Raw genomic sequence first — 15,847 nt, forward strand, 5'->3', positions numbered from 1 at the left:
TTTGAGCCTTATGAAAGGAAACAATACTCATGCATCTGAGTGAAAAGCTTCTGTTATCAGGCTCACATCAGCTGTAAAAGTCAGTGTCTCCTCCCCCAAATGACGCCTCTTCTACTTTATGTAAAGAATGGTTCGCTGGAGAAGACAAGTGTGTGTACAATTGTTATAAAAACACAACATCTACCCATATTTTTCAACCAAACCTATAACATATTCACCTAAAATGCACTGAATGCAAATACCTGTCGGATATATTTAGTGACGCTTACTTCAATAAAGTGCTTCTGAAAAGAGTGTCTGTAGGTGCCAGGGCTCAGTGGGACAGGGGTGAAGAATTTTGTTTGTCTCAGCTAAAGTGGGAAACCCTAAACCGAGAACTGGAGTTTTCTGTGGAGTGGAGAGGAGGCGTGTGTGTGTGCTAATACCACCGTGAGTGACATCACAGTCATATGATGTGAAGGTGTGTGTGTGACTGCACTCTTGACACTGGAGCACCTGCATGTCAGTGATTTACTTTATTGAACAAAGGCATCACGCTGTGCTTTACCAGTATTGCGACTCACACAGAAAAAGGTTTGTTATTGTGTAATTGTGGAGTTTTGTAACAAGGAGATGCAATGATCATTATTATAATCAAAACACTGTTGACATTGAATGTTTGTCAGTCGCAAATAAATCTTTAACACTATCAATCTTATCTGACTGACTGAACTACACTGATTTAAGTAGCACAGTCAATTTAATTCTCATCATTTACAGTGTCTCAATATCGTTGCATGCACTTTCACCAAATCACAAACCCATTATGTTTTTACATTTAAAACTTGTTTACAATTAACATATACTGTATGTTTACAAGTTATTACCAATGTCTGCGAGGTTATTTATTTACCTGCAAAACATAATGTTGAATTATTAATTAAAAAGGGATACTTTTTTTGTTGTTGCATTAGGCTGGAGACCTTACACAAGAGCATTAAAAGGAGCCACGTGAGGTCGGATGTACACAGTGCCGACATGTCAGGTGACTCCTACTGTCAGTCCAGTTAGACAACAATCCAATTACATACATGAAACAGCAAAAGATACAAAAATACATTTACAAAAACAAACCAACAGAAGCATTTTATTTGATTTCAGTTGTATTTTTTTTATGATTTACAGCTGGGTGCAGGTGAGGCTGTATCTGGAACCTTTCACCTTACTCTCCATGCCTCAGTCCTACAGAGTAAATTATTTTCCTAATGAAGTTATGTGAAGTACAAAACTTTATTTGCTGTGTCATGTGTCATGAACAGACAGTAAATACTCAAACAGAAGTAATATTAATTTTGAAGCTTTATCACAAAATGTCGCATTTTCAAACAACAACCCTGACAAGTAACTATATGAACTATAACTATATATTCTCTAACAAAATAACAACACACACTAGAATTGCACTCAGTAGAGATCATACCTCCACCAAGGCCAAACAATCCTACACATTGTCTTGTTCTTATACTAGAATTATAAAAGAATATAGATTTGTGCATTATTCACTGAAAAATTAAGGAAAATGTTGAAAAATGTTGCAATGATAAAGTAAGTGAAAACAAATTCCTGGGATCCACCCCTTGATCTGCATTCACACCTAAATTGAATGGGCCCCATCACTCCCAACAAGTTTGGTTGAAATTAATTGAATAGTTGTTGAAATGTTGCTGAAAAATACCATACACTGCAAATTGTGCAAACCTGTAAAACTGCATGAAATGTATTATACTCGTATTTTATTTAAAAGCTGAAACATAATCTTTTTCACTTAAGTGGGGAATCAAACTTTCAATATGTGTCACTTCTCAATGTTTCTAGGTGGGAACATGGGTTTGTCCGACCACTGGAGCTAGTTGAAGCAGCTGGCAGATATCATTACACTCGGGTCCGTGTTGCTCTTCCAGGAAGTACCTGAGGCCTCTGGCAGCAAAGTTGGAGGGGCCCCGAGGGGTCTTGGTGGAGTGGATCTGGGGGTCAGTGAGGTAGGTAAGCCCTTTGCCATTGGCTGTCACCCATCCTGTGAAAAAAAAAAGATGGCTGACAGTAACATCGTTTCAAAGTGACAAGAATGCACAGGCTGTGGGGAATCATCATCACACACACGCACACACACACACACACACACACACACACACACACACACACACACACACACACACACACACACACACACCTTGCAGGTCTACAACAACTTCCTGGTAGTCAGAGAATATGTAGGTGAAGTGTCCAAAGGCAAGGCCATATTCTGTGGCCTGGAAACTCTTGTCCTTCTTTCCCGTGTTGTTGGTCAGTTTGACAAAGTCTCCGAGCATGTAGGGCTCTACTGACACACACCCCACGATCTCATCGCCATCCAAAATCTATTCACAAGAGGAGAGGCTGAGTTCCATTAGGAAATGTACACACAATTACAGTCATATGTATTTGTACCATAACAGTAATATGAAGTGGAAAAAAAAGGTAACTGTTCTGTCAACACCCTGCAGTTTTACTATTTAGACTTTATACTAAGAACTAGTATTCATGCTAAAATGGTAAATGATTGAAGGGCATATATTGTTTTATTTGGTCTGATTCGATCTGATGGGGTGAAACAATATCACTAAGCAAATGTTTGTATCACTAAGCCAATGTGGTATTATAAATTTCCATTTTCCCCATTCAACATTTTATAGTACCTTCTATATTAACAGCAGTAAACCGAAGGGTGTACTGGGGAATTACACGAGTTTTGAACAAAACTGCTTCAAGGCCGCTGCAGGCAATCCTGCACTCTGCTGTCTCCAGTGTTAATGTTATATATGTGTAAGGGATCCTATTAAAGTGGTATTATGTGAATAAGGGAAATTTAATATTAATATATCTGCTATTTCTCCTCCTCCTCCTCATCTGTTGTATGTTTGGCATCTTTATTATTCGGCCTCACCAACAGTGCTTCTGAGGGAATGAAGTAGATCTGAGCCATGACATCTTTGTCGTAGAGACTCTTGTTGAATTCTGTCACATAGTACTGGGCTGTCATCTGCCTCTCCACATCTCTCAGGTGAAACTGGATCTGCTTCGGCTTCAGGTAGTCCTTCCCGACGTAACTGCGGACATTAACACGACAGAATGAGACTTAAAGTCATCCCAGTCTGGTTGTGTGTAGAATGTGCACCACGCGTACCTGCTTAACCTTTCCTCTTGGTGTAAAAACTGCACCCATATTGCGGTTCTCTGCTTGCCCTTCTTCCCCATTGGCTCTCCGATGTAAACACAGGTCTCCCTTGCCGTCCACACTCCTTGTGCTTTGGAGAACTTCAAATGTAGAGCACCTAGTGGTTTGGGATATTCAGAGACCGTTACAGCCCAGGTTTTATGTACTGCTTAAGACACAGCTGTTTTTTTTTTCAAATTTTAAAGCGATCAATCATAGCTGTCAATAGTTGTCAAGATATTTACTGTAACTAACCCCCCCCCGAAATCAACCTGATTGTGACACTACAGTAAAGGTCTGGGCACGACCAAAATCAACACGCTTTATGCTTTGAGGACCATGAATGTAGATAATTCAGCCTGGACCAATGTGGAGGTCCAACTGACCCACCACTGCCAGCCTTCAAGCCATACCTAACATCCTTAAATAGGACTTCATACTTACTGTAGACAGCTTTGTGTTCCTTAAGTTTGAATTGTGTCTCGTCACTGTGCAACCTCTTCATCAGACAATCGTGGCAAACACCAGCCAGTAGGGCTTGGTAATCCTTCTGTGACAGCAAATATGGTCTCTTAGGGACAACATCACCTGCGGTGCTCTGATTTTGGCAGGTGTAACACAAGGGGCTCTGAGGAACATTCACTTTTTCTGTGGAAGAGACTTCAATCATCTCTACTATGTCAAATGAACTATCCGTGGAAGTTTCAGTCGAGGAACACTGGGAAAGGTTAGGGTGTGGGGTTGCTAAAGAGCTCTTGGTAGCGGCTTTTACAGATACAGAGTCAGTTTCAGTGTCCATATTTGGGTCAACATTCATTTCCACGTTTTGTGGCTTGGACAAAACTCTGGATTCCCTTATTTGTTCCTTGTTCGTGGGAACTTGGCCTGAATCAGTGGTCTCAGAATCAAGTGTTTCTAAGAGGAGGAAGCTCCCATCAGACTCAGATGACTTGCTGGTTTGGCTGGTTCCTGCTTTTGATCGGTTAGATAGCTGAGGTATTCTTTTAGTGGGGGAGGTAAGGTCTGTGGAAATTTGCTCCCATGATGATTGGGAACCGAAACTGTCACCGAGAGAGCTGGAGGATGTTATAAGAATTAGCTGGGATAAAGATTGTGGTTCACCATCAGCTAGGAATGTTTTTTGCACTACACCAGCAGCATCAATCATCCAATCCTCCTCAGTGGCCAGTGTCTCTATTCCAGCTTGGATCTCTTCAAACTTTTCTGAATCACTACTCACATTGGAGGAGGAAGTGGCAGGTGTTGCCAGTCTTGGGACTGTATGGGAATTAACAGTAGAGCTAGAGACATGCAAGTCTCGCTTCATGTTTTTGTCAGGGAACAGGAGCATGCTGTCGTCAACCTCAGTGGTCGGACAGTTCTGGTTCCCGGCATCTGCTCCCGCTTCTGTGGCACTACTTCCTACGTATCCACTGCTGCTGGGCCAAGAAGACCCTGAACCACTCAAGGAGAAGTTCTGCCATGATGAGCCAAGTTCATCTGTGCTTCCTTGAGTGGTACTCTGGTCAGACTGTTGAGGTGGATGCCCAGCAGATGAATCTGAACCTCTCAGATGTGGCTCCTCTCCTTGTGGTGTACCTTTTGCCACTTTGCAGGCCTCAGTGCTACATTCTGTGTTGAGTGTATCCATGGTTGTCCCCAGCGCAGTTATACACAGCCTCGCCCTATCTAGCTCGTCTTTAGTTCCCTTACAATTTGAGTTGGTTGTCTCGCAGAGCGATGCATGATACTTCTGGAATCTCTGCATCAACTTAGAGAAACCTGCCAGAGTAAAATTTACTGATGTGTCTGCGATGTTTCTGTAGTTGTCAGGAATGAAAGACCCCCTGTCTGAATTAAAGAAAGGCTCCACTCGCAGCAGAAGCTTGACTTGGGTGACCAGTTGCATGATCTCAGCACAGAGGGTATCTTTGTCTTGGTTATCTGCATGACAGTAATCATAGAAATTGGCTAAAGCTTTATGGCAAGCTTGTGTCGCCTGCGTTACAACCTTCTGAGGAGTGCCAAGCCATTTGTGAGTGACAGTAAGGGAAAAGGCAGCCTTGAGGAAGGTGTGAAGCTCCTGCTTGCTGGTGACCTGCTTGCCCTCCGTATTGGTGAGTAAGCCGATGGAAAATGCCTCTCGAGCCTGCTGGAGGAAAGACTGTCTTTGTGAGTTGGGGCACTCCACTGAAAAACTGTATGATAACAAGCAGGTCCCTTGAGTTACCTGAAGAAAAAAAAAAGAGTCTGTCAATAGAAATTCCTATTGGAATAATTCCTTTTGCTTTACAGTAAGCTACCATGTCTGTTTTGCGATAAAATTGACTTTATCAATTTCTGTCAATTGCAGGTGTTCATGACTCAGTGCCCAGTCAGGTGAATGGCTTACCACATTCGTCAACACATACAGTGACGTGTACTGGCTGTATACCACTGCCATCTTCGCTGCCTGGGCTGCTGAAAGAAGACGATGACTCACATTTCCAAGTAAGGACTGCGGCAAAAACAACACAACAACAAATTTATAAACCAATTTATAAAAAGCCAATGGTATTAAAAATAAATTATGGCGGTTAGACTTACCAATTCAATATTTTGATTTGTCCTAAAAGTGTGAAAGTCCTCATCATTCATTGACACCAATATGTTTGCGAGTAAGCCTAGGGAAGTTCCAATGCCCTATAAAATAAACAGACAGGCCGAGCAAAGGTTTACAATCATGTACAAACTGGGTCACGCAGGTTCACAAACTCATAATTTGCTGCCCCACTGCATCAGCGACATGGTGTTTCTAGGGTACCTTTTTATCAGGCTGAGGAAGTGAATAGTAGCCGACCAGCGAGGCCCAGATTAACTCTGCAGCCTCAAGCCACAGGCCTGAAACAGAGCAGTGAAGAGGCTGTTAAAATATAGAGCTGTCAGTGTCATTCTTCTCTCTTTTATTTTAAAAATGATCTTACCCAGCTTTTGCAAAATCATTCCACGCACTTGAACACTAACAGCCTGCACAAGAGTCCTGTCACTTTCAGTGTGGTACACCCAACAACCTGTAAAATAGAGATTCATATGCTATTTATTTAGCATATACCGTACAGTATAATCTGCCAATAAAGGCAATTAAAATGACATAGCAAGGACCTTACCTGTGGCCCCGCAATTGTTTATAAGGCTGCTCAGGATGTACTCTGCCTTCTGCAGTTTGCCTGTAGGGAAGATGATGATTATGTTCACATTTATCAAAACCTGCATTATCAAAGCACACAGCCAATATCTCTAAAATAAAAAGGTGTTATAATGACAAGGTAATAAAAAGCCTTTTCACGTCTATTTTCCATGTTATGCGTTCACATGAACCACTATGATTTCTCAAATCTGTCATTACATTGATGGATAACGTGTTACTCATCCATTTAGCACAAAACTAAAACTATAAAAGTAATTCTAACCCCACCCCTCCACCACACTGTACCATACCAGAGTTGAGGTAGACCCTAGCCTGTCGTATGACCAGCTGGGGCGCCACCGGTGTGTCAGGTCGGCACCTGTGGAGCAGTTTAGTGATTTTCAGCAGCCGGGTGGACTCGTCTGTCCAGTAGAGGTAACGGTCCACCAAGAAGACTACTGCCAGTGCAGTGCTTGCTTCCCGAGCCACAATGGAAGCCTTTAAAACAGCCTGGCCACAAAATGAACATACGTGAGTTGTTTTCACCACAAGAAAACAAGAGGAATTACTTTTTATCTTTGTGATTATTACCAGTAGCTGAGGCAGGTGCTTGCTGATGAGGTCACTGAGGTTGGTTTTGTCACTTGCACTGACTGAGTGCTTGTACTGCCACTTCTCCGGCACGAAGGGCCACTTCATGTCCATGGCCTCCTGCAGGAGAGAGGCCAGTCCGGCAGACAGCGAGTCTACAGAAAATAAGAGCGAGTGCAATTTTTTAATTGAAAGTGAAAATATCTTGAAATCCTAAACCCGTACAAAATGGTAAAATACTCGGTAAACTTTTGGATGCAAATAATATTAGCTGTACCAGAAAGCTTTGTACATTTGGCAATTCAAACAGAAAAAGCTGGCGAGATTACTGGTGAGGAAATTTAGTTTTTGCTCCAACTGTATCTTGCTACACATTGCTTTAGGTATTTTGTGTGGTATAATTGCGTCAGTGTTATTTTAGGATTAAAATACTCAGTAAAATGTAGTATTTTATTTGTTGTTCAGCTGTCTTTTTGTTCCTTTGCTGGAGACATATTATAATTGGGCAGTGGGAATGCAGAGGGACTGGGATATACTGGGTTGAGAAGGAAGCTTACAATGAAAGATGTACCAGTTTGTGCCACTGAAGAGCTAAACAAAAGGAAATCCCCTCTAATTCACGCCAGCTGCATGTTGGATTCGCTGAGCACTGGCAGAGAAAGCCTTTGTCTTGAATTCTCAACACAAACTGAGTGTGTGGAGCCGCTCAAGTCGGCGTAATTCCACCACCAAAACTCTGATCCTCAAACTAAATCCCACACCTGACTTTCTCCTACACCGCAGCACCCTCTTGTGTCTGACCTGTGCAGCTGCGGTGGTTCAGCCTCTCGGCCTCAGTGGGCTGGCTGGACCTTTGAGCCGCTGCTGCTGCTGCTGCTCTGAGGCACTCCTCCAGTAAATCCCCCACCTCCTGACTGTCCATTGTGGCAAACGGATGTCACAGCTGTTGCCTGTAATAAGAACGATATCCTCCTTTCTTTGGTCTCCTCACCTCTGCCCCTGAACTACAGGGACTCGAGAAGAGAATGGCCACACTGCTGTGGAGAAAGGATTTTATGACATTTAGCAATTTATTTGAAACATGTTTTCAGACTTATGTATGGTGGAAATAACAAAACACAACAACAGATCTCAAGACACTATGGCGAATAAGAACAGACAACAGCAAAGTCAAATGTCTTCTTCCATTGTGTTTTCTTATTCGAATCCCCATTGGCTCAAACACAAAGACAAGTGGTTGAGTTTAAAAATGAACTTACGGTCACTTAAGGTTCTCTTCTTCTTCTTCTTCCTCTTCTTCTTCTTCTTCCTGGTAGGGCAGGACTATAATGCTGCCTTCAAGTGTTGTCGGAAATATCGCAATTAGAATAGGACACAATATATATTTGGAGATTGGTGGCTTGATTAAAAACTGAATAAAAAGTCCCCGTGACAACCAATCGAGACGAACTGCACGTTTCCTTTAACCTCTGCATGAGTTTCACTTTGTCCAGAGACACAAAAAGACGCATTATATCATTTAGTTTCTATTTCACTTTTTGACTGACCTATCACCATCTGCCGTTTATATGGAGCCCTTTAATATTAATAATCTATGAATAATCTATTTCTGTATTTTTTTTTATAGATTCACAAATACATAAACACACAATTGTTTTCTCCCCATTAACTCGTTGCAGCAACACTTTGATTCTTTTTTTTTTTTTTTACTCAATTTGATAAAAATGCATCCTGGATTTTTATTATTATTGTTAGAATATTGGTACGGATTCGGACTGACGCACTGCACTGACATGGTGTGTGACGGTGCGGAGCTGCGCGTACACAAGCAGCATGTGGACGGGCCGTGGTGCTGCTGCGTTGCCACCGACAGGAGGGACTGTGGCTCTGCAGTGTGGTCGCGAGCCGCACAGCTGGAACATCAACAGAGGGGCTGGCACGCGGTCCAACTGCGACCAGATGCTCCGACGCACAGCCGCATCCACAACTTGGCTTCGTGTGCGCCAGGAGGGGAGGCGACCGCGTTGTAGGGTTAATGTGCCGTAAAAAAAGAACAACAACAACAACAACCGCATAGCTCAGAAACAGGGGAGCAGGAACCGGGGGCAGCTCTTCACCGATGAGGTCCAGTGGGTTTCTGTCATCGCCTCGTCGCTCGTACCACAGGACCCGGTGCTGCCACTTGGTGAACCAAAGAGTTCGGCGGTGCCGGTGATGTAACGGTCTTCTCCTCAGCGCTCACTCCTCAACTGTTCATCACTGTAGCCTCTCCTCTCAGAGCATGGGGCCCCTCAAACTCTGAAGGTAAGAATTGCGCCAGAACTCGCATGTTGGAGCAAAACTGAGGCAGTTTGGGCTCATTTGGACATTTTTACGCACGGCGGGTCTCAGATGTGATACTTTGGATGTGTGTTTTGAGGCATTACCTGCTTGCTTCATTTCCAAGAAATGTCATCACTTTGTCAGTTGATGTTGCCATAATCGGTGCACCGCTGTATTGCAGCAGGAGCACGCGTGGACATGCCCACTTGCACCACAGCAGCCCCATGAATGTTACGTTGACTCATTAGGGATGCGGATCTTTGTACTTTGCGCTGGAAGAACTACTCACAGCTGTTGTGCTCAGAGTTGAAGAAGGCATGGGTTGCACCCTACTGCTGTCAGATATATTTACTCGTGTAACAATGAAAATAATTGTGCCATTTACAGAGCAGGCTGGCAACAAGAGCTCATTGTTGTTAAGACAGGCTCACAGTCAGTTCCAGCTCATAAACAGTCTAACGACTTGGTGGCTGTGTAGATGTGTGCAGGGAAGAGTGCAACAGCTTTATTTATAGGCCACATACTCCAAATAGAATTACCATAATATGATCTTCAGGTGCTTTGAGCTGCAACAGCACTGATGGCACACATGCTGTAAAGACCTGCCTCTTGGTGATCTGCATCACTAATGGGATTAACAGTCGTTTTCAGGAAGGAGGAGCATAAGGGAGGATGGAGGGATGCCTACTCCTAAAATTCGACCCAGGGAGTGGCAGGGTCCTCATCCTGCTTTGACCAGCTTGAGAATGATGGTAAAAAAAAAAGTCTGTGTCGAAAATCCAAACGTTATGGCTTGAGCCCGTGTGGGAGGAGGGAAGATGCTGGAGGTCAATGCTGAACCATTTACCTTTCGGCGCTTGCTGAGGTGTCAATCAAGCTATGCTCACACTGACTTTCAGGCAGCTCTGTTTATAACCAATGAACACTTCTGTGCTGAGATAATCTCCCAAGGCCACATCCCAGTTTATTGTGATTCGGATTTAATCAAGTGAAAGACCATAGCTGCTCACTTTATTCTCTTTCAGCCAGCCTCCTCATGTGTGTGTTGTGCTTTACAGGCCACAGCTGTCTCACTGTCATGACTTAAGGTGATTTCCTCTCGTCACCCCTCAGAACAGTGAGGATTAAGAGGCATCTGAGTATGTCGGGGCCGCTGATTATTCGCTCTGCAGCTCCTCTGCCGACTTCACTCCTGCCTCACTGAGCCAGGCTTTGGTGTCAGAGCAGCGAGATTTGACTTGTAAGCTGCGACTCGCTGCCTCTCTGGAAAAGCCTTTGCAGCTGCAGGAGAAAGAGAAGTCCCTTCAGCGTGGTCATTGCATTTGGCATTCGGTGTCGCTGATGGACTGTTCCTGCTTTGAATGCCGGACAAGCTCCCTTTGTGTTCGTCCAGATAAGCATCTAGATGCAAATGGGGCAGCCATCAACGTCAGACATGTGTGCAGACAAATCTATCTCCAAAAGCTGAAATAAGTTATTTTTTCTTATGCTGGCTCATTTGATCTTCAGGTACCTCAAAGTAAACCGTGGCCCCTGTGGTCTCATGTAGCCAACAGGTGAAGTGGGGCTTTACTTGAATGATATAGAGCTTTGAGAAGAAGAAGGATTCAAAGCACCTAGCAACAGATTAGTGGTAAAAAAGTAGAGGAGATTCTTTAAAAAGCCTCTGCATCCCCTCTCCTCCTCTCTCTCTCATCTGCTGCTGCAGTGCAATTACTTTAGTCCTCTGGAGTGGCCACCCTTGATATTTAGCACTGCCTCCAGCCGCCTCCTCCACCTCAACCTGCGGCACTGTTGCACTTATCAGGAAAGCCAGCCATAATTGGATCCATTGTGAATGGCTGCTGCTTTATGCTGAAGCACCAACAGCAACACATTTGAAGGGGAGGAGGAGAGGAAGGAATAAACTATCAAGCAGAACAGAAGGACAGGAGCGAGGAAGACGAAAAACGAAACAAATCGATCTACACAAAGAGGAAAATTAGGGAAAGAAGATAATAATTACAGGGAGCAGACAAGAGCAGCAGCTCAGGCATGTTCGCTGGATGTTTCCCATGATTTGGGTGTATGGTCCAACGCACTTGCCACTGTCTCTTCCCCCCTATCTCATTTTTCATTAGCCTATCCCATCTATTCCTCCAGAGGCTCGTGTGCTACACTCCTAATTGCCTGCATCATCTTTTTCACACATAACCTGCCAGGTCACATTCACACCAAGCATATTTGGAGTCATTCATTAAAACCGCGCAGTGCTTGTTTGGCTCGTGGGCAAGTGACAACAATGGAATTCAAAGAACTTCAACAAGCCCCCTCCCCTGCATTTGCCAAAAAAAGTTTTCTACAAAACCATTTCTTACAGAGGGGTTTTTAAATGATTTAAACACCATTAAAGAGAATTTAAAGATGCAGCGTAGGCAGAGCTGGAATCAGTTTGGTTTGACTCCCACCAATTTAGAACAGTGATTGTAAAACGATGACAATTATGGGTGGATGTGACATCTCTGAATGCAGACAAGGTCAAGTATATCTGTGCAAAGACCCCTTACGAACAATTTCAAAAATTGCGAAAAGTAAACCGCCCCCAAAGGTACATTCCTCCGTCCCTCCTATTCTCCTGTCACCTCTGCAGCGCCCATGAAATGGCACAGACCCTGTAACACATCAGTCTGTCGGTGCACTCTGCTCTGCCTCTCTTTAAAGACGGACAGGCGCTGAAAAGCGGCAGCACAAGGGGGGAGACAGGGGAGGGAAATTGTCGGATCTGAAGAGCTATAAATCAAACCGCAGTTTGGAATTAAATCAGTCGGGGGCGAAACGCAAGACTGGATTTGCCTGGAAGGAGGGTGCATTAAAAGTCACTGGTGCTGCATCTTAGCGAGTGATTACTGCCGGCAGTGAATTAGTGGCGATGGTGATTGCACAATTGCGATTAGTTTTCAGTTGACTGCACACTCCCCCCTGTGCTACAGGTGTTTGGCACGCCTTACTTTCAGAAAGGGAATCGAAAAAACAACGCCTGCGGTATCCTGCACTTGCTGTCAAACAACCCAGGGGGTCATGTTTTCCCCTGTGTCTGTTGACGTTACTCAAAAAGTGCTGAACCGATTTGCTCCAAACTCAGTGGAGGGATGAAGAGGAGGCGAGGCCAAAACCCATTACATTTTGCGGCAGATCATTTTATATGAATTTGAATATTTTACTCTGAAGAGGGAAGTATGTTGTCTGACACTGGTCCTGGCGGAGGCATTGTTTGTTCTATTGTTATATACTTTCATACTCGCCGTGTTTGCAATGTGACCTCGTTTCCACCCTTTGTCTGAATTCGCTTAATGAATGGTGCATTATGATGACAGGAAATTGTGGGTTTTGTGGTTCTCTAAGTGATGCGAGTTGAATTAACGGAATTCAACATAAACAGGAACTAGCCTGTTCAAAATGTTCAAATGTTCAAAAGCCTGCGGGGGTAATGAAGAGCTCTGTGAATGTGCAACAGCATTTACACATATAGCATGAAGGTAGTTCAGGAGGACTGATGCATAAACAACACCATAGAGCTCAGTGAGGCAACTCTGACAGGCAGGAGGAAATGAAGCAGATAAACACTGTGCAAAGAGCACATCTCTCACCAGATGTACAGTTTGGGCTCTGCTCTGTGAGCCACAGATATGTCTTAGAAAACATGCTTGTGTGGAAATTAAAGGATTCAGCAATGCAGTGCATTGCAGCGGCTGTTTTGGGTGGATGTTTTCCTGCAGCCACACGGGGAAGGTGACAGCTGAAATGGCTCATACTGGGAATTACTAGCTGAATCTGATTACACTAATTAGTACTAAACACAAAATGCATTCATTTGGATTGTCAGTGTAGATTATATTTCCTTTTGGTGACTTTCATTTCATTGGTTTGAATCGACTACAATAACTTGACAAATTGACATTCTGGGAAATATGTTGAGTTTCATTTTGCCAGGAGTGAGATGAAGATAGTTATCACTCTTATATACAAGAGCTACATGCTACATATGAGCCTACGAACTAGAAACAGGTTTGTCAGGCAACCAGTAGGGATCGTAGACTGTATAAAAGATGGGCGAAATGACTGCTTCCCAAAAGTGAAGCCAAATTGTCTTGATCGCCACCTGGTGGCAGGCTGCAGAAAAGGTCATAAGTCTCTCCACCTTCATGTTAGTGGATGCAGTATAGACCAAACTAAAAAGATGGCTTCTGTCATTTACAGTTCTTATCACACTGATTTATGTTCAACTGTTCACTTATTTAATTAGTTATTTGATGGTTTCTCTCAAAATGTTGCAGTATTGTGGAAGTAGAAACCAACAGTCTCATGAAATTATCCACAAATTATCAATTTTCACAATCATCTGATGTCAGATAATGCATCCTACTGGCAAAGGCTCAGATTTCAGAGTAGTATACTGTCATTAAATCATATGTAACCACCCTTGATGTAACTCTCTGTAATAACAGGAAGTGAGATTCCTGACTTCAGCATTACAGAACACCAGAAAGTGAGCTCTGGCTGCGGCTTGTTCAGAAATTAATACTTTGGCAGTTGGTGGAAATCACGTGTGTTCACTGCAAGGGACATATTGCAAGAGATGATGTGTCAGGTTTGCTCTTTTGCACAATACGCCACTTGCCCTCATCTGTCACTCATCACACAACGAGTTATGTGCGTTGGGGGACACACAGACGCACAAAGTGAGGAAACACTCTTATGTAGAGAAAGATAAAAGTTAGACAAAAACCATGTCGAAGAAAAAACGACTGTGTGTTTAAAAGATGTGCCCACTCCGTACAAGACTATTTATACCAAGAGTACGCTCGTTACATTTCACACAGGCACACATACACGCCCTTCCGGTGTTTGTTATGAGGCAAACTTTCACATCTGGTAAAAGGACAGACAGTTTGAGCAGGAAGCCTCAACACAAAGCAGCAAAAACAGCGCGACACAATGATACATTGTTGTGTTTGGGGGTGAAGGGGGCAGATATTAGGGCACATGGGATCTGCAGCAGTTCCCCCTTGTTCGGTTTCACACATCAGGCTTTTCATTTGAAGTCCGAAAGTTGAGATGTGAGATACGAGAGCGTGCCAGATGTGGGACAGGATGCGTGACTTTTTTGTTTTGTTTCGGAGGACATAATAAAACATTAAACTCTGGCAGCTGCTGGGTCTCAGCAAGGCATTGTGAAATCTGCATATTTGTCATCCCTGCACTTCCTTCTGTTATTTCAACATTATGAAAACTTTGCATACACTACATTAGCAGGAGTGCTCCCAGCTACTTGTTGCATGTATTTTCATGCTGTTTTCCATCATGTGTGACTCTCCCTGTTTCATTTCTCAGTTCTTTCACTCAGTTTTTTCACATTTGACTGAGCTGAAGCGAGGATATAGTACGCCCTCTTTGTGCCTCCCAGTCTCTCTCCCTTTATCACCCGTTCCCCCTGTTCCTCCTCTCTTCCCACCGCCACCCACCCCTTCCCCTGAGGAGCAACTGCGGCTGCTAATCTCAGTTTGCAGCCAGTGCCCCCCCACCGATGTGGCATTCTGCATGTCCAGGGAAAAGGAAGCGTTTCCCTTCCTGCTCTCAGTACCCAGCAGTCTGTAAATAGAGCCTGCCACCAGCCGCTCTGTAGGGCCCCTCTGGTGAACTATATCTGTCACGTCATGCGACACCTTTGCTACAACTTCCTGAAACAAAACTAGGAGGTGTTGTGCAAGAGATAATGTGAAGAAGTGGTGTTTGTAGGTGGCTTTGCTGTCTTGTAATTGTGGCCACAAGGCCTCGCAACGACAGAGAGATAAGAACAAGCTTCAAAGTCAGGGTTCCTGGCCCTCACCAAAAATCTGGGGCTAAATCTAATATGATATTTTCACTTTGTACATTTTTGTTTGTATGTATTAGATATATTTTGCTGCTGGATCTTAATGCTTTTAGTGTTGTTGGGTTTGTCATATGATAGATAGCTGTTTTACCAGTGAATGATGTGGTGCTTCCTATGTGACAGGAAATAAAGAGGAATGTGACAAATATGTTCGAGACAAAGGCACCAACACTGCCACTGGTGTGATTAAGTGCAGAGAATATTTTTCGAAAATATATATACCATGAATAAATAACCCATGCTGATGTCGAACAGTTATGTGTTTACCATTTACATCATCTTATTTCAACATGTTAGTATGCTAATATTTGGTTAGCGTAAAACATCAGTACTCTTGAGGTTTATGAGGACCGCAAAATTAGTTTTGACCCTATGGTGGCTCCAGATAAGGGGAGTCTGGGAATCATCGACTTTATTACATTTCATCCTGAGGGGAAGATGAATAACTGCCCCAGTTTTCATGCCCATCTATCTATCTAATAGTGTTCAAAGCAATTCAGCCCAAACCGCAGCGATCCATCCACTTTTCCTCATTAGATGTATCTAAAGTCCGTCCATCACTTCAGTCAATTTAAACTGACGTGATGGACTGACCAACCAACCCACACTGCTATCCCCACATGGT

The 15,847-nt window shown here is 43.6% G+C and overlaps 2 protein-coding genes across 3 annotated transcripts in view; one reads left to right on the forward strand and one right to left on the reverse strand.

Moving 5' to 3' along the window:
* Positions 1–1,110: 1,110 nt before the first annotated feature.
* Positions 1,111–8,513, reverse strand: alpk1 (alpha-kinase 1). Of its 2 annotated transcripts, none has more exons than XM_035148728.2 (14): positions 8,249–8,513; positions 7,791–8,023; positions 6,990–7,144; positions 6,710–6,908; positions 6,379–6,438; positions 6,196–6,282; positions 6,036–6,112; positions 5,819–5,914; positions 5,625–5,729; positions 3,677–5,462; positions 3,203–3,350; positions 2,963–3,125; positions 2,210–2,396; positions 1,111–2,053 (listed from the first exon to the last, which is right to left on the reverse strand). In XM_035148728.2, exons 2-14 carry the CDS (start codon positions 7,909–7,911, stop codon positions 1,851–1,853), a joined length of 3,387 nt encoding a protein of 1,128 aa, XP_035004619.2. In that variant the 5' UTR covers positions 7,912–8,023; positions 8,249–8,513; the 3' UTR covers positions 1,111–1,850. The 2 variants fall into 2 exon arrangements, with proteins under 2 accessions (XP_035004619.2, XP_035004618.2); XM_035148727.2 differs by having other exon boundaries at positions 7,791–8,026.
* Positions 8,514–8,818: 305 nt separating this feature from the next.
* Positions 8,819–15,847, forward strand: part of LOC118102494 (RAS guanyl-releasing protein 2) — a 35,711-nt gene continuing 28,682 nt past the window's right edge. Inside the window, exon 1 of the mRNA XM_035148729.2 lies at positions 8,819–9,293. The gene's annotated coding sequence lies outside the window, so the exon portion shown is untranslated. The remainder of the gene's footprint in view (positions 9,294–15,847) is intronic.

The sequence above is a fragment of the Hippoglossus stenolepis genome, chromosome 23, assembly GCF_022539355.2.
Source record: "Hippoglossus stenolepis isolate QCI-W04-F060 chromosome 23, HSTE1.2, whole genome shotgun sequence".
NCBI lineage: Eukaryota > Metazoa > Chordata > Actinopteri > Pleuronectiformes > Pleuronectidae > Hippoglossus > Hippoglossus stenolepis.

Coding starts and splice junctions, on each gene's coding strand:
- alpk1 (XM_035148728.2), bottom strand. CDS start 7,911: ATGGACAGTCAGGAGGTGGGGGATTTACTGGAGGAGTGCCTCAGAGCA. Junction 6,113..6,195: donor AATGATTTTGCAAAAGCTGG/GTAAGATCATTT, acceptor GCTCTGTTTCAG/GCCTGTGGCTTGAGGCTGCA. Junction 2,054..2,209: donor AGTTGTTGTAGACCTGCAAG/GTGTGTGTGTGT, acceptor TTTTTTTCACAG/GATGGGTGACAGCCAATGGC.